This window comes from Caretta caretta, chromosome 2 (genome assembly GCF_965140235.1).
Source record: "Caretta caretta isolate rCarCar2 chromosome 2, rCarCar1.hap1, whole genome shotgun sequence".
NCBI lineage: Eukaryota > Metazoa > Chordata > Testudines > Cheloniidae > Caretta > Caretta caretta.
In genome coordinates this window covers 249,381,410-249,403,222 of record NC_134207.1, presented here as the reverse complement: position 1 = coordinate 249,403,222, position 21,813 = coordinate 249,381,410, and the positions used below count along the sequence as shown (strand labels likewise).

Sequence of the window (21,813 nt, the reverse complement as noted above, 5' to 3'; positions counted from 1 at the left end):
GAGACAAGAGTCACTGACAAGACCGGGGCTGCGAAGGGGCCTCCCTCCAGCACAGATGTAGGATCTCTCCACCAGGTAAGGGATGACAGTACTCTGTCCGGAATGCTGATCACCCAGTCCATACTGTGCCAGTTGGGGACATAGACCGACACCAGCCACGCCTGTAGCGGCTGGAGGCGGAGTTGCACGTGCCAGACCATGTAAGTACATGCTGCCATGTGACCTAACAGTCTAAGGCATGTGTGGGCGGTGGCGAGTGTATGGGCACACAGAAACAAGATGAGGTCAACTATGGCCTGGAACCAAGTCCTGGGGAGAAAGGCTCTGGCTCGAATGGAGTTGAGTACCGCCCCAATGAATTCTATACATTGCACTGGGGTGAGGGTTGACTTTCTGTCATTTATTATTTGGCCCTGGTCATGGCAGGTGGAACAGATCGAGATGCCTCTACACCTGATATGAGGACCAGCCCCTTATCAGCTAGTCATCGAGGTATAGGTAGATTTGGACCCCCCAACATTGCAGGTGAGCGGACACTGGCGCCATACACTTGGTGAACACACTCGGAGCTGACAAGAGACCAAAGGGCATCGCCGTGAACTGGAAATGGTGCTGGCCCAATGTGAAACGGAGGAAACGCCAGTGACCTGGGAATATGGAAGTACGCATCCTTTAAAGTGAGGGCAGCGTACCAGTCTCCCAGGTCCAGGGACGGGATGATGGAGGCCAGGGAGAACATACGAAACTTGAACTTTTTGAAAGACTTGTGGAGGCGACGCAGGTCTAGAATAGGTCTGAGGCTCCCTTTGGTCTTCGGAATGAGGAAGTAGTGAGAGTAAAATCCTCTTCCCTCCACGTCTTGCAAAACCTCTTCCACTGCCCGTAGGCGCAGGAGGTTTCTGACCTCCTGAACGAGGAGTTGCTTCTGAGAAGGATCCCTGAAGAGGTATGGGGAAGGGGGATGGAAGAGTTGGTCAGCTACAAACTGCATGTTATAGCCCGATGAGACTGTGTCGAGCACACAGTGGTCCGAGGTGATGTTGGACCAGGCCGACTGGACGGGTGGAAGTGGTTGACGAAGTCAGGGAACGGATCCGGTGCAGCGACTGTGGAGTCATCCTTGGGCGCACACTCAAACTGACTGCTTTTGGCTGCCTTGGTCCTTGGAAGGACCAGGCTGGGCAGGTGGACGAGACAACGACTGGTGGCGTCACTTAAAGCGCCTGTCTTTGTCCTTCTTTTTGTAGAAGCCGGATCGAGGGGTACCCCAAGACCTTGAGAATGGCTTTCTGGCCTGCTGGGGAGTATGCAGGCCCAAAGAGTGGAAGGTGGCCTGGGAGTCTTTAAGGCCATGGATACTAGCACCAGTTAGCTCCGAGAAGAGCCCAGTTCCCTTGAAAGGGAGGTCCTGAAGGGTTGGCTGCATCTCTTGGGCCAGCCCGGAGGTCCGTAACCAGGATCTACGCCTCATGGCTATTGCAGAGGCAACCACCCTGGATGCAAGTCCATGGCATCCCAGGCCATCTGGAGGATACTCTTGGCTACCGCCTTGCCCTCTTCTATCAGAGTGGCAAATTTTTGCGCATGATCCTGTGGGAGGCTCTCTTTGAACTTGCTGCCAGAGTACCACAGGTTAAAATTATATCTGCCAAGTAGGGCCTGATGGTTAGAGACCCTAAACTAGAGCTTGCTGTTGAATACATTTTTCTGCAAAATAAGTCCAGTCTTTTGGCATCTTTATTTTTGGGGGTGCCACTTGCCTGGCCCTGCCTAGCCCTTTCATTGACAGTGGACACAATCAGGGACCCCACAGGAGGGTGCGTGTATAGGAATTCAAACCCCTTAGTGGGGACATAGTACTTCTTTTCCGCCTTCTTGGATGTGGGCGGAATGAAAGATGAAGTCTGCCACACCAACTTGGCAATCTTTAGGACCCTGGGTGAACAGGCAATGAGAACCGGGTTGGGCTAGAGGAGGGAATGACATTGAAGAGGTCATTGGGCGCCTCAGCTAGCTCCTCGACCTCCAAGTTCAGGTTGGCTGCCACCCTTTTAAGTAGGGCTTGGTGCTCCCTTAAGTAATGGGGGGAGAAGGGGCCTACAGGTTTGCGAGGGCCCTGCCACTGCCTCGTCCAGGGATGAGGAGGATGACTGCATCGCCGGAGGTTGGGGGGTGTCCTCTTGCTGCGTCGGAGACTGCTCTGCGGCTGCCGGGGCCTCCCGAAGAGTCACCGCTTCGGATTTGGCCCCTTGTTCCAACACTGGTGCTGGATGTGTCAGAGGCAGCTTGTCTGATGTAGCCTGGGAGGAGCAGTGGGAGCAGGAAGCTGGCATAACAGGAACCCCAAACGGGTTCCAGTACTGCCACTGGGCAGGCCATTGCCCTTGAGCCCATGCTGGTGCCGCAGGTTACTTAGCAGGCTCCTAGCTGGGAGACAATTCGCCCCGTACAGGGGAAAGGTTGAACTGTCTCTCTGACCCGGACCACTTCCCTTCTGGTGACCAGGGCGGGGCTGTGGAAACCCGAGTCTGTCGACTGACTTGTTGGCGACCGGTATGGGGAAGACGAGGGCCGGTGCTTGTCCAAAGAACTGTACCGGGGGCCCGGTGAATAGTGCCGCAACGAGGAATGGTCTTGTGTTGATGGGGACCGACGACTGGGAGATCTGTGAGGCGACCAGTGCCATGGCAATCTCTGGCAGGAAGACCGTCAGTACCAGAAGTATGGGGATCAGCATCGCGACTCTTGAGTTCCATGTCTTGTAGGCAGAGACCGTGGTGTCAGATCTGCACCTTCTGGCTGGAGACCGGGGTTGCGGCACTGGGGTCCTCGGCCATGGCAAAGGGGAACAACGCCTGCGGTCTGGGGGCGTTCCACTGCCTTTAGGGGCGGTCCCATCACTGGAGTGGTCATCTGAGCTGGTGTCTTGGTGGGATCTACCATGCGGTCAGGCATCTGCGGTGCTGGTCGGCCTAACTATTCTTTGGCTACTGTGCCCGTCTCAGGCTCGGCTACGGGGTCTGACGACAGCGGTACCCCCAGAGCCTCTGTTGCAGGCACAAGACCTAACTCGGGTCCTTTGCCCAAAGTTCTCTTGTGTGGTGCCTGCCGACCAGACGACTTAGACTGCTTCTTTGGTACCGGTGAGGGGGAATGGTGCTGGGCAGATCCCGGTGCTGGCGGCGCACTGTGTGCTAACGCTGAAGTACTGGGCGTGGAGTCCGAGTCCGAGGGCTCTGATGCCGGGCACAGAGCAGCCTCCATGAGGAGGGCCCCTAATTGAATGTCCCGCTCTTTTTGAATTTGGGAATTAAAGTTTTTGAAGCTCCAGTACTTGTCTTTTCTATGGGACTCCCCCAGGCACTTCAGACAACTCTCATGAGAGTTGCTGATGGGCATTGACCAGCTGCACTCAGAACACGGCTTGAAGCTCATGGGGAGCGGGGCATGCCCTGCTCCAGGACAAACTCCCATCCAAGACTAACTACTAAACTACTACTGAAACACTTAACAGCTAACTCATCGCTGACTCAATAACAAAGGAGAATGATCTGAATAGTGAAGAACTGCTAATACTCTTGCTAAGCAAGACCAGGCGCTCCAAACAACCGTCACATGCGGTAAGAAGGAACTGAGAGGGCGTAGGGCCGCCGGCACCAGATATACTGCCGCATAAGCGTGGCACTCCAGAGGGCACCACAGCCGGCCCAATGGATACTGCTGAAACAAAAAGTCTCCGACAACTGTGGATGTGTGGGTGCACATACCTAGAATGGAATTGACATGAGCAAGCACTCAAAGAAGAAACTTGAGAATCATGTCACATTGATTCACACTATTGCTGCTAGCAGAAGCTACGAACATCAGCAGAGGCACACACTGGAGTTTGTTCATGGGGGAAGAAGATCCAAAGCAGAGCCAGAGGCTATGCTAATGTAGCAGAAATGTATTCCCTAACTCTTCTCCTTAAAGCAACCAGGAGTCTCTGGGAGAGGAAGAGAGTATTTGAGAAAAAACACCCCTTACAGCAGCATAGAGGAAGAAGCGATTACTACAAACATTGTTATTAGAGTGTACCTGTTTGCATAATTGAAAGAGTAACATCTAAAAGGTGTGCTTGAAACTCTGAATCTCCAAGACCAACCATTATAGCATCCTTACACACTGTCAGATATGCCTAGACAAGAGAAGGAAAAATGCATCAACCCTAGATTATATTTAAGAGAAATATTTTAGTATTAGCTAAAAATAATAAAAACAGCAAATCAAGTTAGGAATTTTAAAAAACATTTGTATTTAATATTTTTCAGACTGAGGCCAGTCTACACTATAAACTTACATCGGTATAACCATGTTGCTCAAGGGTGTGAAAAATCCACACCCCGACCAATGCAGTTATGCCAACGTAACTCCGTGTTGAGAGCACTATGTTGACAGGTTCTCCTGTTAACATAGCTAACAGCTCTCATGGAGGTGGATTAACTATGCTGATGGAAGAAGCATTTTAAGTGTAGACCTGCCCTGAGTAAATACAAAGAAAAAATGTAATATAACATTACAGTATTGTAACTTTTTGGTGTGAGAGCATATATAGGAGCGGAAGTTAACATCTAATAATTAGAGAGAGCAAGAGCACTAAAACAGAAGCTAAAGACTGTAAAAGTTTTACAGTAGCACAAAATGTATGTATTTCCCAAGTCTTTCTTTTGTCTCTCTCATAGTCCAGAAACAGATTTATATTAAAAACCCCCACTATTCCTCTATCTGTCAGCTTTTTCACTAGGAGAATATCCCATAATATCTCAGAAGAGTAACAAAGCCTGCATCCACTTACTAATTTTGCTTAGGCACACCGTGGTGCTCTCAGAAGGTGAAGGTGTAACTTTGTATTATGGAATGGATAAATTTGGGATACCCGAAATCATGACCAATTTGATCCATTGGTAATTTCACTTTTTTAAAACCCCTATTATGAGACAAAAGGTTACTAGCCTGTTCTGTATCTGTTATTCTTAAAGTTGTGTTGCACATGTCCAGTCCACTTCAGATGTGCGCGCACCCAGTGCACTGTTCTCAGAGATTTTTCCCTGATCCCCCAGTTCCTTCTTACTCGACGGACTCCAATATAGAGGCGAAGGAGGGTGGGTCATGGAATGGACATGTGCGAAACAACTCGAAGGACAGTTACAGAACAAGTTAGTAACCATTTCTTCGAGTGATAGCATGTCCATTCCATGTCAGGTGATTCACAAGCAGTTTGATCTGGAGGTCGGATTAGAGTCTACCTGAATAACAATTGAAGGACCACACAATCCAAATCTGGCATCATTTGTAGACCGTTGGGAGATAGCATGAGGGGCAAATGTATGTACTGTAGACCAAACTGCAGCTCGTCAAACATCCAGAATAGGCACATGGGCTAAAAAGGCTGCAGAGGCTGCCTGCGATGGGGTTGAATGTGCTATCATCCTATTTGGTGGAGTTACAGTAACCATGACATAGCACAAATGGATACAGGAAGGAATCCAGGACAAGATTCTTTGAGAACAAACGAGAAAGCCCTTCATTCTGTTTGCAATTCCCACAAACAACTGCGAGGACGATCTAACAGTTTAGTTCTGTCCAAGTAAAACACTAACACACTCCCCCTTGTGATCATGTTGGTGAATTTAGTAAATATATTGCCTGATTGATGTATACAGAGGGTCAGACACCAGAACCCTTAATTCACCCACTCTCCTGGCTGAGGTGACTACCATCAAAAATGCTACTTTCAGTGAGACTTAGAGCAATGAACAGGTAGCCAGCGGTTCAAAGGATGGACCCATTAGTTTTGTTAAAACCCGTTTCAAAATGCTAGGGGGAACAGGAGCCTCTCTACTTGGAGATATAACCTGTTCAAACCCTTCAAAAACCTGAGCAACATGGGACTGGAGAAAAGTGACTGATCAACTGGAGGGTGAAAAGTCAAGATAGCTGCTAGGTGAACCTTAGTAGAACTAATGACAAGGCCTTGCTGTTTCATTTATAACAAATAGTCTAGCACATGTTGTATCAGAGCTCGGATTGGGTGAATGCCTTTCTGCTGGGACGAGACGGAGAATCTCTTCCACTTGACCAGGCAAGTATACCTATTAGAATATTTTCTATTATTTAAGAGGACGTTTTGTACCTCCTTTGAACATATTTCCTCCTGAGTTGTTAACCATGGATCATCTAGACTGTGAGGTGAAGGGCCTCCCAGTTATGGTGACCATGTTCTGTAGGCCAAGGCCCTTCTGCAGTAAGCAGCAGCAGCAGCAGCTGCTATAGTAGGACAGCAGCAGCTATGAGCTAAGAAGCTGGGAGTCACATCCCATCTAAACTGAACCAAAATAATATAATATTGGGTTTTTATGAAGCATTTCTGTCCTAATAGCACAAATAGTGACCAGACAGACAAATCTTAAGGTGTGTAAAGAAAACTTTGCAAGATGACACTACCTGGCAACACCACTTATCAGCAGTTTCAGTTGAAAAGATACAATTTATTGCTTTTGTCTGTTTTTAAATTTGTAATACTTCCATTTGTTTACCTATAGTTATCACTGTGTGTTCTTTCATTTACATTTTGACAGAAACAAATGAACTTTTAGGTAGTAGGCTAGGATTGGTGAAAAATATTGTTTTGTAGTACTTCAGTTTAAAATGATTGGTTAAGGGATTGCTAAGTAGGACCCAAGTTTTAACTATATAAACTGGGGGCCAACGGGAAGTTATTTGGAACCGAACTCCAGAACATAGCCCAAGGTCAGAGCTTCCAAAACCATCACACCCTGCTGACCACACCATTCAGAAGCTGGAGCCCCAGATGACCTGATCCTGACTGGCCATCAAGAAAAATTTGACAGCCTTGTTGGGAGTGTTGAGCATTATATGCTTCGCATGTGTATTCTGTTAACCTATATTTATTAATAATTGATCTATGATATTACTGTGCAAGGCTCTTTCACTGGTAAAAGGTCCCACAAACCCACATACGCCCTTGTCCCCTGAACCTAGGACAGGAAAGGGTGGGGTGGCTAAATTAACTGGGTTACTCCTTGAGCCCACGGTAGGGTGAAGGTGGGGTGCCCTAGATTGTGCGGGTAACAGGTCCTGTGAGATCTGGGTCCACTAGCAATGTCAACTGATCCCTGGTTGAGAGGTTCAGCAGAATAAATGTTGGCAAGGCCACACTGGTGCTACGAGTATCACTTGAGATTGAGCCTGCTTGATTTTTACCACTACTCTGTGTAGTAGTTGAGGTTTGCCTGGAGAGGCTGTTTGCTTGTCTGCCTCAGGCTGGAGGGACTTCTCCATTAAGATCATTTTAAGCCGGAGATCCCTGTCCCGTTGGGCTCCAGCTTTCAGGTTGCTGCAGTGGGGGCATTTCTGGGGAATATGCCCCTCACCCAGGCAGCGTATGCATAAAAAGTGTCCGTCTGAAATGGGCATGGCATCACGGCAGAAGCCACATCGTTTGAAGGCTGGAGACCCAGGCATTTTAACTAGTAACCGTCCCTTAAGGGAGGGTTTGTCTAACGAACTAACAAGACCTTTTTTCCCCCCCCTAACACTGACACTAACTAACTCTATAACAACTTATCTAAATATCTATCTAAAAGCTATTTCTTAATGGTTTTAGGGAGAAGTGCTAACACTGCCCCTTCGTTCCGTCTTCGGCCGAGAATGGTTGAGAAGGAACTGGAGGGCTCGGGTCGTGTGCATGCCACACACAGCACCAATGGCACCACGAGATACCTACTGCGCACGCACAACCCACGTAGACACTGCTACCATAAATCTCCGATCGATAGCGCCAGGACACACTGCCACCTAAAACTGGAGCACTCACAGGGACACTATTCAAAGAAGAACTAATGTTGCCTGAAGCGAGGTCATGCTCACCATTTTCCTCTCGTCCACCAAAGCCAGAAAATTTGTCTTGCCTCCTCTGGCAACTTGTTCATAAAGTTTAAAACATTGTCCCAGAGGGAAAAAAGCAGAACACCCCAGCTAAGCTTGCTGATTAGTGATCCGGAGCTGTAGTCCAGCTGCTGAATAAAGTTCCTTCCAAAAAAGAACAAGCTTCTTCACATCCTTTGATTTTGAGGTAGGTGCTTGCTGACCCTGCACTCTCCCTCATTGTTAACTGAGCCCGCCAAAGGTCCTGAGAGCAAGGGGGTGGGGAGAGGCATAAAAACATTAAAACCCCTGCAAAGGAACATAATATCTCCACTCAATTCCTTTCAGTATAGGTAGTAGGGAAGAAATTTGCCACAGAACTTTAGTAGGCGCCAGAATAGACTGATTTGTTGGGAGCACCACTTGAGAAGGTCCCACAGATCCCAAATTAATAACTTATCTGTGAGACCTCTTGAGCCACTTCCACCTGAATATCTGTGGCAGAAGCCACATTCTGTAGAAGGTCCTGATGGACTCTAGAATCATCCAGTGGAGGTAAGGAGCCCTCCAACACAACTACATCATCTGGCGATGAGAAGAAGAAAGCCAAGGCTGGCTGAGGTGCAATCTCCTCCAATTCTTGCAAGGGGGGATTCATCTGAGCAGATTACTCCTCTTTGGCACTGAGCCCAGTACTGGGAACAGCTTCTTGCAGTAGCATCGTGACACCTACCGGAGAACATAGAGAGAAGAGGATGCAAAGGTGATCTGGAGGCAGGAGAAAACCTGCAAGGGTTCCAATACGGCCACTGATAGGGTCCCGGGCCACAATTTCTTCCTGACCAAAGGTCTCTACCAGCTGGTGAATGGGGGGCTTCCACTGGATATCAGGGTGGAAACTCCTCAGAGAAGAGTGACGGTTAACGTGACAAAGCCGTGACATAAGAGCCCACTTCTGACTCTGACAATGAACCAGAATCATCTGACCAAGGAGGTGTGGTTCTTGTCAGTGCCAGAAGTCTGGAGAAAACAGCACTGGTGAAATCATGGTCATTTACCTCTTGATGGCACTGAACAAGGAGGTACTACAGTATCTGGAGGTGCCCATGGTACTGGGTGCTGAATTCCAGTAGCTGGCAAATCCTAACAAGTGACTATTAGTACGGGGCATGAAGATTATTGAATCACTGGTACCAACTATATACAATGCTAAGAATAAGGAAAAACTTGCATTAGCAAGGAAGAACACTCCAATAGCTGTCAGGGGCAGTAAGAAGGAACTGAGGAGGGTCAGGGGCAGCTCTGCCCTTTATACCATCACACAGCCAGCATGAGGAGACAGAAGGCGCATTTGCTGCCTGGATAGGTACTGCTGAGGAAAAAATCTCCAACAATAGTGCATTGGGTGCACACATATGAAGTGGAATGGACATGTGCTATCACTTGAAGAAGAATTATATTTAAAATCCTTGACCAAATTCTTGTGCTCTGGAACATTCTTATTAAATATGAATAAAAATCCTTTTCACAGTATTCTCCCACTAGCAGTCATCAACATCTTTGTAGGTATACTGTTTACCACTTGGCTTTTTTATATAATTTTTTCCATACAAACATGAATGAATATATTCCTTTACAAAAATTATCCCATTTAATAGATGGTGAAACAGAGATTTAGAGGAAGGATGGTTCAGTGGTTAGCACATTAGCCTGAGACTTTGGAGACCTAAGTTCAAATCCTTTATCTTTCACAGACTTCCTCTAGAAAACTGAGCAAATCTGTCACACTTCCTCATAGGGGTATTTGAGGATAAATACATTAAAGATGGTGAGGTGCTCAAGTACTGTAGTAATGGGGGCCACATACCTAATATGTATATTCCTTCACAGTTGTTGTGCTTGACAGTATGATGCTGCTGCATTTAAACAAGGGAATGCAGTTTAAAAAAAAAAAGCTATAAAATAATTAAAACAGGGTATGACATAATAAAGTACCCATCATTCAAGCAGCTACAGCACTGGACTGAGATGTATGAGATCTGGGTTTTGCAATACTTCCCTACCTCACAAGGTCATTATGAGGTGCACAGATATTTTGGTGATGAGTGCCACAGAAAATCCAACAAATAAAGCATGAAATTTTCATGAACCCAATCCTCCCTCTCAGCTATATAGGGCACACAACTCCATAGCCAGGTAAAGGGTTATAGAATCATAGAAATATAAGTCTAGAAGGGACCTTGAGAGTTCATCTAGTCCATCCGTGCTAAAGCAGGACCAAGCATACCTAGACCATCCACAACGGGTGCATATCTAACTTGTTCTTACAGTCCCTAGTGATGGGGATTCCTCAACCTCCCTTGCAAACCTGTTGCAGAACTTAACTACCCTTATAGTTAGAAAGCTTTTCCAAATATCTAACCTAGATCTCCCTTGCCACCGATTAAGCATATTAATACTTGTCATACCTTCAGAGGACATGGAAAACAACTGTTCAGAGTCCTCTTTATAAAAGACCCTAACATATTTCCTCCTGTGGGAATTCTGGGCTACTGCACACGCCCAGAATTCACGTGCCGAGCGAAAAACTTTTTGCAGAAAGTAATTTCTTCTGGAAAGTTGCTGCAGTTACGCTTTTTGCCCATCAGGGGCCACTGTAGTGCTAGAACAGAGCAGCCTCTCCTGGGCCAGCCCCAACTGCCGATAGGGAAGAGAAGACAGCACCCTGCCGGTGGGGCCTGGTCAGGAGACAGGGGATATGAGGGAACAGACAGTGTAAGTCACATGGGACTGCTGGGGGATCCCATTCTTAAGGGCTATTGGGGGAGGACAGACGGACTGGGGCTGAATGGGAGTGAAGGCGCATGGCCACATGGGAACAGGGAGAAGGTGGTGCAGCACCAAATGAGGATGGGGGAAGGGCAGTGGCTGAGTGGGGGCACACAGACACATGGGGCATGGTGCTGGAATGGGAGAGGGGGTGCAGGAACACATGGGATGGGGGAGGAGAGGTGGCTGAGTGGGGGATGCGAGGACACGAGGATTGGGGGGGTGGAGGGACACATGGAGACAGGAGCAGATGTGCCTAACTTAATGGGAGAGGCTAGGGGTCAGCCAAGGTCGGCGTGAGGGAGGCTCCCTAACAATCCCTCCCTACCCCAACCCCCCAAAAAACCCTTCCATTTTTCTCCAACTCACACCCAACAACCTCCAAGTTCACACCCAGGCTCTTTCCCAGCAATTACTTCCCTCTCCCTCAGCTCCTCCGTTACCCTGGACTTCTCCAAGCCTTTGCGCTGGTTCTGAGCGGTGTGGGAAATATGGTTCTGTATTGTAGTTTAAATGAACTATTATTCAGAGTTCTACATTATGCCTAGTAAGGGATCTATCTGTCAAAAAACATTTCCTGAATCTTTTTCGTTGCCTGAATTGTTACAGACATACTTATTGACAGGTATTTTGAAACAAATTACCAAAATAATTGAAACTGGTGTGATTATATTGTTCTCTTTTTACAAATAAAATATGCAGAACTTTAAAATATTGTGCACAGAATTTTTAATTTTTTGGCGCAGAATTCCCCCAGGAGTAACATATTTCAAGACTTATCAGGTCATAGAATCTTAGAATATCAGGGTTGGAAGGGACCTCAGGAGGTCATCTAGTCCAACCCCCTGCTCAAAGCAGGACCAATCCCCAACTAAATCATCCCAGCCAGGGCTTTGTCAAGCCTGACCTTAAAAATATCTAAGAAAGGAGATTCCACCACCTCCCTAGGTAATGCATTCCAGTGTTTCACCACCCTCCTAGTGAAAAAGTTTTTCCTAATATCCAACCTAAATCTCCCCCACTGCAACTTGAAACCATTACTCCTTGTTCTGTCATCTGCTACCACTGAGAACAGTCTAGATCCATCCTCTTTGGAACCTCCCTTTCAGGTAGTTGAAAGCAACTATCAAATCCCCCCTCATTCTTCTCTTCCGCAGACTAAACAATCCCAGTTCCCTCAGCCTCTCCTCCTAAGTCATGTGTTCCAGTCCCCTAATCATTTTTGTTGCCCTCCGCTGGACTCTTTCCAATTTTTCCACATCCTTCTTGTAGTGTGGGGCCCAAAACTGGACACAGTACTCCAGATGAGGCCTCACCAATGTCGAATAGAGGGGAACGATCACGTCCCTCAATCTGCTGGCAACGCCCCTACTTATACATCCCAAAACGCCATTGGCTTTCTTGGCAACAAGGGCACACTGTTAACTCATATCCAGCTTCTCGTCCACTGTAACTCCTAGGTCCTTTTCTGCAGAACTGCTGCCTAGCCATTTGGTCCCTAGTCTGTAGCGGTGCATGGGATTCTTTCGTCCTAAGTGCAGGACTCTGCACTTGTCCTTGTTGAACCTCATCAGATTTCTTTTGGCCCAATCCTCTAATTTGTCTAGGGCCCTCTGTATCCTATCCCTACCCTCTGCCCCTGAGTATTTTTATTCTCAAAGGTCAGATTGTCAAAATCTTTTATAATTTTTGTTGCTCTCCTTTGGACCTTCTCCAATTTGTCCATATCTTTCCTAAAGTGAGGCACCCAGAATTGGACACAGTACTCCTGCTGAGGCCTCGCCCAGTTCTGAGTAAAGAGGGATAATTACCTCCTGTGGTAATAAATTACACTCATGTTAATAAACCCTCAGAATATTAGTCTTTTTCACAACTGTATCAGATTGCTGACTCATATTCAATTTGTGTTCCACTTTACCCCCCAGATCACTTTCAGCAGGATTACTGCCTACCCACTTATTTCCCATTTTGTAGTTATTCATTTGATTTCTCCTTCTCAAGTGTATGGTTGATGTACACACTGTTTGGAAGTTGGCATAGGCGCCAAACTTTAAATACTGCTATGACACTGGACTAGTGGGATGCAATTACTGTACCTAAACCATAAAAATCATATGAATAAAGCATTTAAAAACAATTGTAAAAAATGGATACTACTGTCAATTCCATTTGAAGTAATTATAAAGAGACCTCTAACCTGGATGATTAGCTGAGAAACTTCAATGTACTGCTCTAGAACATTCTCCTCCTGTTCGTGCATTAGAATAGAAGGTAGAACATGACTTTCTATCCAAGCACCTGTCTCCTTCAAATGTGAAAGGTAAACTTTTCCTTCAGAAGAAAACTGTGCAAGAAAAACAAACAATAATAAAAACAGAGCTTGATAGTTGTCTTTTTCCCTCATGAATACCTCCTTAAAAAACAATACCTTGTGCTGAAGATGAATACTTAATCTGCAGTAGAGGGTGAAGGCTCTTATGGCAGTTGCTTGATTGAAGCTATGAGACCCTGCACCAGTTGCTTTCATAATCGAGCCAAGAATCTCCTGCAATATTATAACTTATAGTTATATTTAAAAACAAAATATATTTTCAGGAAGTCCTATTCTGCACTTTGCTTTTGCTTAAAGACTGAAATTCAACTTCAAATATATTTTCAATAAAGCCAAGATTTTCAGAAAGTGACTGGAGTGTTTTTGACCACTTTGTTTTTTGAGTGCCAAACTTTACACTTCAAAGGGGCTTGATTTTCAAAAAAATGCTCTGCACCTATCCTCTGGAAGTCAGGCTCCTTTAACATGTCTCAAATTGGACAAGTTTGAGGCACCTGCAAAAAAAAACTGGAGATTTTTGAAAATCTTGGAGTAAGTCTTGCAGTCCTATAATTTATTTCTATTCATGCTAGTTATTCACAAAGTTCAGAGGTATGCAAGTTTTAAATTACAATAGTTACATTTGCTACAGATAAAGAGGTACAGCTAACCTCAGATTGTTAGTCACAACTGTTAAAGCATCAAATATGCAGAAGACAGCTTGGTCAAGTTCAGGCAGTACACTTTCAGAAAGGAAGAGACTATTAAACACTATGGATAGCTTTTTGATCACTCTTTTCATGAAAGTATTTCATCAGTTCATATCATCATGAGTGTGATGGCAGAAGATCCAAAGGATGGAGGGGTGGTGGATCTTACTGAGACTTTTGAAGAAAAAATGTTAAATCTAAATTTCAGTAGTGGTACTGTGTCACATTAAATAGTGCTTTACATTCAATATTCTGCAAATATTACCTTTGCAGCTCCAAGTACTTTCAAAAGCTGATTCAATTTCTTTCTGGGGACAGATAGCAGGTAATCCCGATTCATGGAATGAGTTAATAAATATTCTAGATAATCAAGTGCTAATTCTGGTTTTGACTCATGTGTTACTTGGATACGTACTCGCCGCTCAGATGCTGTATTGCTCTAAATGTGGAGGAGAGAAGAAGCCCATTAATCAATGAGATACAAAGGATACTACAATAAACTTTAATCTGGAGGATAAGTAATTACTATAAAGGACAAATAGAACCAGATTATATAATGCAACATAGAGGTAGAATTCAATGTTTTCTTGGCAAACCTTTCTTGGCGTCATCTCACTGGACATCCAATCACAGATTAACTCCATAATGTGTCCCACTTGTCCCCAGCGACACAAGCAGTCTATCAGGGTGGAGTATTTATTTTCATCAGCTCCCTTCTCAAGATTCCTCAATTTAGAGATCACACCACAGCTGAAAACAATTTCAGATATAGCAGCTGTTTTTATTCATTAGCACAGCAATGACGCAGACAAAATGAACTGATATGATATCTGAAATATTAACAAAACAGTTTATAGGCCTATTGGCCCTACAGATTTTACTAAGTTATCAATTGTCCTGAATTGATATGTTCTTCATTGAGGGTATTTTAATGTATACCAAATAAAAACATAAAATTAAAGTCGAACAACAGAGCACCCCCACCTCAATTTTGACATTAAGGAAATAGTACCTGAATGTAGGAATAGCAGAAGCTGGCATGAAAGATGCCAGAATAGCTAATGGAATCATGCAACGATCATCCTAGGATTAAAAAAAACAAAATAACCAAAATTATAAAAAAAAAGACTGAACCCATCTGACTAATAGTTGCAGAAGACAACAAGAATCTAAGCACCTTTTTTCGAGGAGTGGATTCTGTCACTGCAGAATTTTCATATCCATTAAAGAACCACCAGAAACAGCATTGAAAAGAAATACTTAGAGTGGATTGTCAGATTCATATACTTGGGAGTGCATGTGCTCCTGGTGGCCATATACATGCTCTGCTACCAGAAGAAAACATTTACTTTAAGTTTATATGAAGATGCATGGCCATGACTCCATCCAATTCCTTTCCATTTAAACAATGTATTAGAAATAGAATCCAAAGAAATGGGTATACACAGGGTGAGGAGTGTAGCTTTATAGTGGCAATTTATTCGTACTAGATAATCTTTGTTCTCTAACCATTTTCACCACAGATCCCTAATGTTGGAAGATTAACTATCAGTCATCCCTCAAAGAGGTGGGTCTGAGAACTAGTTAAATGACTGTGCGATTACTTTCCAAAATTAGGCATGGGACCTGGATTCAAAGCCAATGGTAATGCTGCCTAAATGTAGGGATTAAACATCAAGTAGCAGCCTTCAATATCCTTGTTTAGATAGGTTTGTGCAGCACCTAGCACAACAGGGCACTCATTGGAGCCCCTAGGTGTCACTGAAATATAAAAAAAAAAAGTGACTTAGAGGTTACTTTGGATCTAGCGGCATGCATCTGAAAACCAGGCAGAGACACTTTCAAGATCTTACCAGTTTTATGCCAAAATCTTCTCTGTTTAAATTGTGTTTGAAGAGGTAGTGTCTCCTCTGGACTTAGCTCCATGAAATACAACATAAAAAATTTATGTACAAGTTTAGTCCCATCTGGATAACAAGTGAGAGTGTCTCCCTCTTTTTAAAAAACAACAACAAACAACAAAATGGTAACATTCACAGAAAAAGAACAGTTTTGCTTTTCCGGCAGAAGAGAGCCTCTTGCCTGAGTTCCTGTTCTTCTTGAAACTAAGACTCTGTTCAGACCGCTTTTCAGATCCATGCTGCTTCATCAATGCCAGAAAGCAGGTCAACAACTAGGTCAAAGAGACTGCCAAAGCTGAAAAGCTTGTCCGAGTTTGGCTCAAAGCCAGCTCTGATTAAGAGAGAAGGTTACTCACCCTGTGCAGTAACTGTGGTTCTTCAAGATGTGTCTCCCTATGGATGTCCCACTCTAGGTACACTTGTGTCCCCTGTGCTCCAAATTGGAGATTTTAGGTAGCAGTGTCCATTCAGCTCACACATGTTCCCTCTTCATCTCGTGCCCTGCACCAGGGCTATATAGTGCTGTGTGGGAAAAATGCCCTCAGTTCTTTCTCTACTGCAGAGCTCATTGGAAAGAACTCTGAAGCAGAGGAGGAAGGCAGGCAGTGGAACACCCATAGGGACACATCTAGAAGAACCACTATTACTGCACAGGGTGAGTAACCTTTTTTCCTTCAAGTAGTGTCCCTGTGGGTGACCTCTAAGGGAGAGGTGGGGCTTCAGAGTCGAGTCTAGAATTGAGGATAAGACAGTGAAGCCAAATATGGCATTGGACACTGAGTTGTGAGAGACTGCATAATGTTCAGCTAATGTATGAGCACATGTCTAAACCGTGGCTTCATATTTCTGCAACTGGAACGTTTCTGAGGAAGGCTATGGAAGTGGAGAGCAATCTCGTGGAGTGAGTTCATACTCTAGAAGGAGGTTGAAGATCACAAGACTGATAGCAGTAGGTAATGCACCTCGATATCCACCTAGAGCAGGGGTCGGCAACCTATGGCACGTGTGCCAAAAGTGGCACGCGAGCCGATTTTTGATGGCACGCAGCGGTGGGCTGAGCCGCCACCACTCTGGGGTTTCCGCTGCCAGCTCCTGCCAGCCGGGGTCCCTCGCTGGTCCCACTCAGCGCCCGCTGCCGGCCTGGGTGAAGGAACTCCAGGCTGGCAGCGGGCTGAGACCCAGGCTGGCAGGAGCCGGAACCCCAGAGCGGGGGCGGGCTGAGCTGCTAAGTCGCAGCTCTGGGGTTCCGACTTCTGGCCCCTTGCCAGCAGGGGTCCCTGGGTGCAGCCCCACTCACCTTCCTTCCGGTTGGAGTTCAGGCCCCCTCCCAGACAGGGTCCAGGCCTCCGGCCCTGCTCAGCCTGCTGCTGGTCTGGGGTACCAGCGGCCAGCTCCACTTACTTCAGCTGCCGATCTGGGGTTCCAGCCGCTGACCTCCTGCCAGCCAGGGTCTGGATCTCCAGCCTTGCTCAGACTGCTTTCCGGCCTGGAGTGCCAGCAGGCCACCCTGGGCTCTGCTCCTGGCCTTGGATCAGTGCTCTGCAGCCTCCCTGCTGTGGCCCACTGTCCCCAGCCTGGGACAGTGAGGGTTGCACATGAGACAAGAGAGGGTGCAGCTCAGCACCCCCATCTTAAAATTGCTTATACCAGACCATGCTGCGTTTGACCTCATGCCTGCCGTCTATCGCCATTGTTTTTCCCCACTGAGAGTTGAAGGGAACATTTGTCAAAATGGCAGCTCCTAAGAAAGCAAAGCTAGATGTCTGATCATTTCAGCCTGCTTGGACTGACGCATTTGGATTTATTGAAAAGAAGGACCGTGCTATTTGTGCTTTCTGTTACGAAAGTGTTGTTTGTTGCACATCAAGTGTTTGACGACATTTTGAAACGAAGCATGAGAAAACCTTTCTTGACGAAGTAGATGACTGAATCAATCAAAAAGGCAGTAGCAGCCTATTAGAAGCAAAGCAGTGTTTTTAAAAGCTTAAGTATGAGTAAAAATCAAGCTAGAGAAGGAAGTTACAAGATTGCACAGTGCATTGCAAAAAACGGAAAGCCATTTACAGATGGGGACTATATAAAAAGTTTTTCTCAGCAGTTTGGAGATTTTGTTCAATGATTTGCCAAATAAAGATACAATCATATCTAGAATAAAAGAACTGCCCATCTCTGCCAGAACAGTTGAGAGACGCATAAGTGAAATGGCAGAAAATGTTAAGGAAAAGCAGACAACTGCATTGAAAGACACAGCAGTGTTTAGTGTTGCAGTTGATGAGAGCGTGGATATAAACTACGTTCCACGTTTGGCAGCTGTTGCAAGATATTGTGCTTCCTATGAAATCCAAGAGGAACTTTGTTGCCTAAAACCCCTGCATGGCACAACAAAGGGGGAAGATAAACTGGAAAGTTTTGTACACCATTTTGAAGAACAAGGAGTTGACATCAGAAAAATATTTTGTGTGACAACAGATGGTGCTCCTGCCAAGGTCAGAAAACAGAAGGGATTTGTAAAGTTACTTGAAGATCAAATTGGCCGTCCAACAGTCAAATTTCACTGCATCATCCATCAACAAAATCTTTGTGCTAAAATGTCTAATTCAGAGCTTAATAATGTGATGAATACGGTGGTGTGAATTGTGAATTTCCTTGTTGCTCAATTTGCTTTGACTCACCGACAATTTCAAGCACTGCTAGAAGAGATGGATAATGCTTATAACGACATCCCACTTCACAGCAACATTCGGTGGCTAAGTCGTGGCAAGGTTTTGATTCACTTTGTAAACTGTTTTGATGCAATCAAGGCCTTTTTGTCGGAAAAAGAACAAAACTACCCCGAACTGGATGATGACAAATGGCTGTGTAAGATCATGTTTCTAACTGATATCACCGCTCACCTAAACAAACTCAACTTCTGTCTCCAGGTGCATGGCAAACAGTTCTGGATCTTTATGAAGCCTGGAAAGCATTTGTTGTGAAACTAAGCAGTTTTTTCCAGGAATATTCAAACTTCTACTTTCCACTACTTCCAACTCATAAAAGAGCTATCGACACATTGCACTGTCAATGTCGATGAGATTGGAAAGTACATGCAAGAACTGGAATCAGAATTTTCTGACAGATTTCAAGATTTCCAGCGATTTGGCCCAATGCTTTCTTTTCTAATTAAACCTGAAAAGTTCAACGAAAGCGCCTTGGACATGTCTGTATTTCAGTGGATTGGTGTTGAAGATTTCGAAATGCAACTCATTCAGTTAAAAAGCTCAGAACTGCGGACATCAAAGTTTGTGGATCTGTGAAGCGCACTTGAAGCTACCGAGAGAGATCATGGGGCCTCTATTCTGACCTGCTGGATGTCCCTGCCAGTGAAATTTAACTGTTTGAAGAAAATTGTGTTTGCAATGCTTTCAGCATTTGGATCCACATACCTGTGTGAACAGGTATTTTCACACATGAAATCTGTCCCTCTCAGAGCCGGTTAACAACTGATCACTCAGAAGCCTGTGTGCAGCTTAAAGTATCCAAATACGTGCCAGACATTGGAAAACTCAGCAAGGATCACACTAAACTGATAAGATCTGCATTTTAATTTAATTTTAAATAAAGCTTCTGAAACATTTTGAAAACCTTGTTTACCTTACATATAACAGTAGTTTGGTTATATAACGTATAGACTTCTAGAGAGACCTTCTAAAAAACGTTAAAATGTATTACTGGCATGTGAAGCCTTAAATTAGAGTGTATAAATGAAGACTCGGCACACCACTTCTGAAAGGTTGCTGACCCCTGACCTAGAGAGTCTTTTTTTGCAGACTGAGGATCCCTTAGATCTGTCCACAATGGAGAGAAATAGTATGGGAAATTTCCTGAAGGGTTTAGTCCTATCTAGATAGGAGGCTAGTGCAAGCACTCCTGACATTGAGTGTGTTTCAGAAAGGAAACTAGGAGGTGGATAAATTGGTTTATGTGGAAGTCCAAATATATTTTTGGTAGGAACTTGGGTTGCAGTTGTAGTGTGACATCTTTAAATAAGACTGGAAAAGGGGAGAAATATGCCATTAGAACCCCTCTCTCTCCCACTCTTCAAGCAAAAGTAATGGCTACTAGAAATGCAGTTTTCAGAGAGGTGTAGAAGGGAGCAGGTGGCCATGATTTGAAAGGACATGGTCTTAGACACCTGAGGACCAAGCTGAGGTTCAGTGTTGGTGTATGGCATCAGATTTCTAAGAAGAGGTTACCCAGACCTTTGAGAAACCTTCTTGTGGGATAAGAAAAACAGAATAACCCTCTATCTTATGATGGAAGGCTGTGACACTGCGAGGTGCACTTTTACAGAAGTTAGAGATTATCCTGACCTTTTTAGTTCTAGGATATAATCTAGCACAGATGATAGTGGAAAGATGTAGGAGGAAAATGTCTTGAGTCACATCAGAGTTTGAATCTCTTCCACTTTTGGATATGTGTGTCATGAGTAGTTTTTTCCTGCTATGTAACAGCACCGCCTTTACGTCCTCAGAGCACATCATTTCTAAGCTCTTGAATCATTGACCACACATGCCTTAGGCCAGAGAACCTGTAGATTGAGGTGATGGACCTGGCTGGCATCCTAAGAGAGGAAATGAGTGGCTGGAGAGTGATTGGTTGGCAAACAGCAAGCTGAGTAAGGTAGGGGAATCACATTTGTCTCGGCCACATGGGATCTACAAGTATAACCCTGTTTTTTTCCTCTATCTTAAGCAGGATTGTGGATATTACAGGAATCGGTGGAAATGCACAGAGGAGACTTCTGTTCCATTGGAAGTGAAAGGCATATCAGAGAGTGGTGACCCAGACCGGCCTTGGAGCAAAACTGAGAGCATTTGCTGTTTTTGACTGTGGCAAATAAGTCTATCTTGGGGATGCCCCAGTGTAGAAATATGGTGGTGTCTATTTTCCATTTGTGATCTTGGGATCTTAGAGCCTACAAGTCCATTCAGTCCTATTTACTGTTCAGCCAATCACTAAGAGAAACAAGATTGTTTACATTTATGGGAGATAATGCTACCTGCTTCATATTTACAATGCCATCTGAAAGTGAGAACAGGTGTCTGAATGGCACTTTTGTAGCCTACATTGCAAGGTATTTACGTGCCAGATATGTTGAACATTCATATGCCCCTTCATGCTTCAGCCACCATTCCAGAGGACATGTTTCCATGCTGACGACACTAGTTAAAAAATTAATGCGTTAATTAAATTGGTGACTGAATTCCTTGGGGAAGAATTGTATGTCTCCTGCTCTGTTTTACCCACGTTCTCCCATATATTTCATGTTATGGCAGTCTCAGATGACGACTCAGCACATCTTTATTTAAAGAACACTTTCACTGCCGATTTCACAAAATGCAAAGAAGGTACCAATGTGAGATTTTTAAAGATAGCTACTGCACTCAACCCAAGGTTTAACAGACTGAATTCTTAGAGTCTTTAGGCTTGCTGGCAATGACGGTACCTGAGGAGCCTGCAGCCTTGTGAGTACTGAGCCAGAGATCAGTGAGTGCTGAGGTGGTCGACCTGATCGGAGATCATCTCTTCGTGGTAGATTCTCTACCCAAGGGACTTGAAGCCTGCTTTCTGGAAGCTTTTTGAGAGGAATCCAGGAATTTTTTCTTGGAAGCTGCGGGGGAGTATTGTGCCAAGGAAGTTGATGGAGACAACCTCGTCAGGGACCGTTGGACAGTAAAAATCCCTGGGTTGGGGTTGGAAGCTGGTTGAAGCAAACTCTCCGTCATAAGCAGATGCAGTTTTACTTCAGAGTTTTCTGGCCCTTGACCTTAATTTCTGGCAGAAATTATACTTTTGAGGGACATGTGACTCCGGTTATGTCTGTCACTGACCGGGATAGCCTCTTGGCAGGAAAGATAACATTTAAACCCGGGGGAGCTGGGCATACCCTTTCCAGGTTCCACTTCCCCAGATGGAAGAAAAAAGAAAAAATAACTATGGATGGTGAACAGTTCACTATTCTAGTAAGAATTTTTTTTAAAACTCAAAAAAGAAAAAAGGGAGTATAAGAACTAACAGAAACTCCATGAACTAACAAACTATCTTGAACAAGAGAAAAAAAATACAAGTTAGGTAATCTCAATTCAGAGGCTAC

The 21,813-nt window shown here is 44.9% G+C and overlaps 1 protein-coding gene and 1 long non-coding RNA gene across 5 annotated transcripts in view; one reads left to right on the top strand and one right to left on the bottom strand.

Annotated features, from left to right (window-relative positions):
• Window positions 1-7,930, top strand: part of LOC125631257 (uncharacterized) — a 31,385-nt gene extending 23,455 nt beyond the window's left edge. The window contains exon 3 of the long non-coding RNA XR_007354895.2: window positions 7,667-7,930. This is a non-coding gene — a long non-coding RNA (uncharacterized LOC125631257). The remainder of the gene's footprint in view (window positions 1-7,666) is intronic.
• Window positions 1-21,813, bottom strand: part of NCAPG2 (non-SMC condensin II complex subunit G2) — a 119,031-nt gene that overhangs the window by 23,243 nt on the left and 73,975 nt on the right. For 3 of the 4 annotated variants that reach the window (XM_048837631.2, XM_075125988.1, XM_048837632.2), the window contains 6 exons: window positions 14,789-14,859; window positions 14,373-14,526; window positions 14,042-14,215; window positions 13,184-13,300; window positions 12,953-13,099; window positions 4,078-4,177 (listed from right to left, as the gene is read on the bottom strand). In XM_048837631.2, coding sequence (XP_048693588.2) covers window positions 4,078-4,177; window positions 12,953-13,099; window positions 13,184-13,300; window positions 14,042-14,215; window positions 14,373-14,526; window positions 14,789-14,859 — 763 coding nt within the window. The remainder of the gene's footprint in view (window positions 1-4,077; window positions 4,178-12,952; window positions 13,100-13,183; window positions 13,301-14,041; window positions 14,216-14,372; window positions 14,527-14,788; window positions 14,860-21,813) is intronic. The other variant, XM_048837633.2, reaches the window with a different exon arrangement.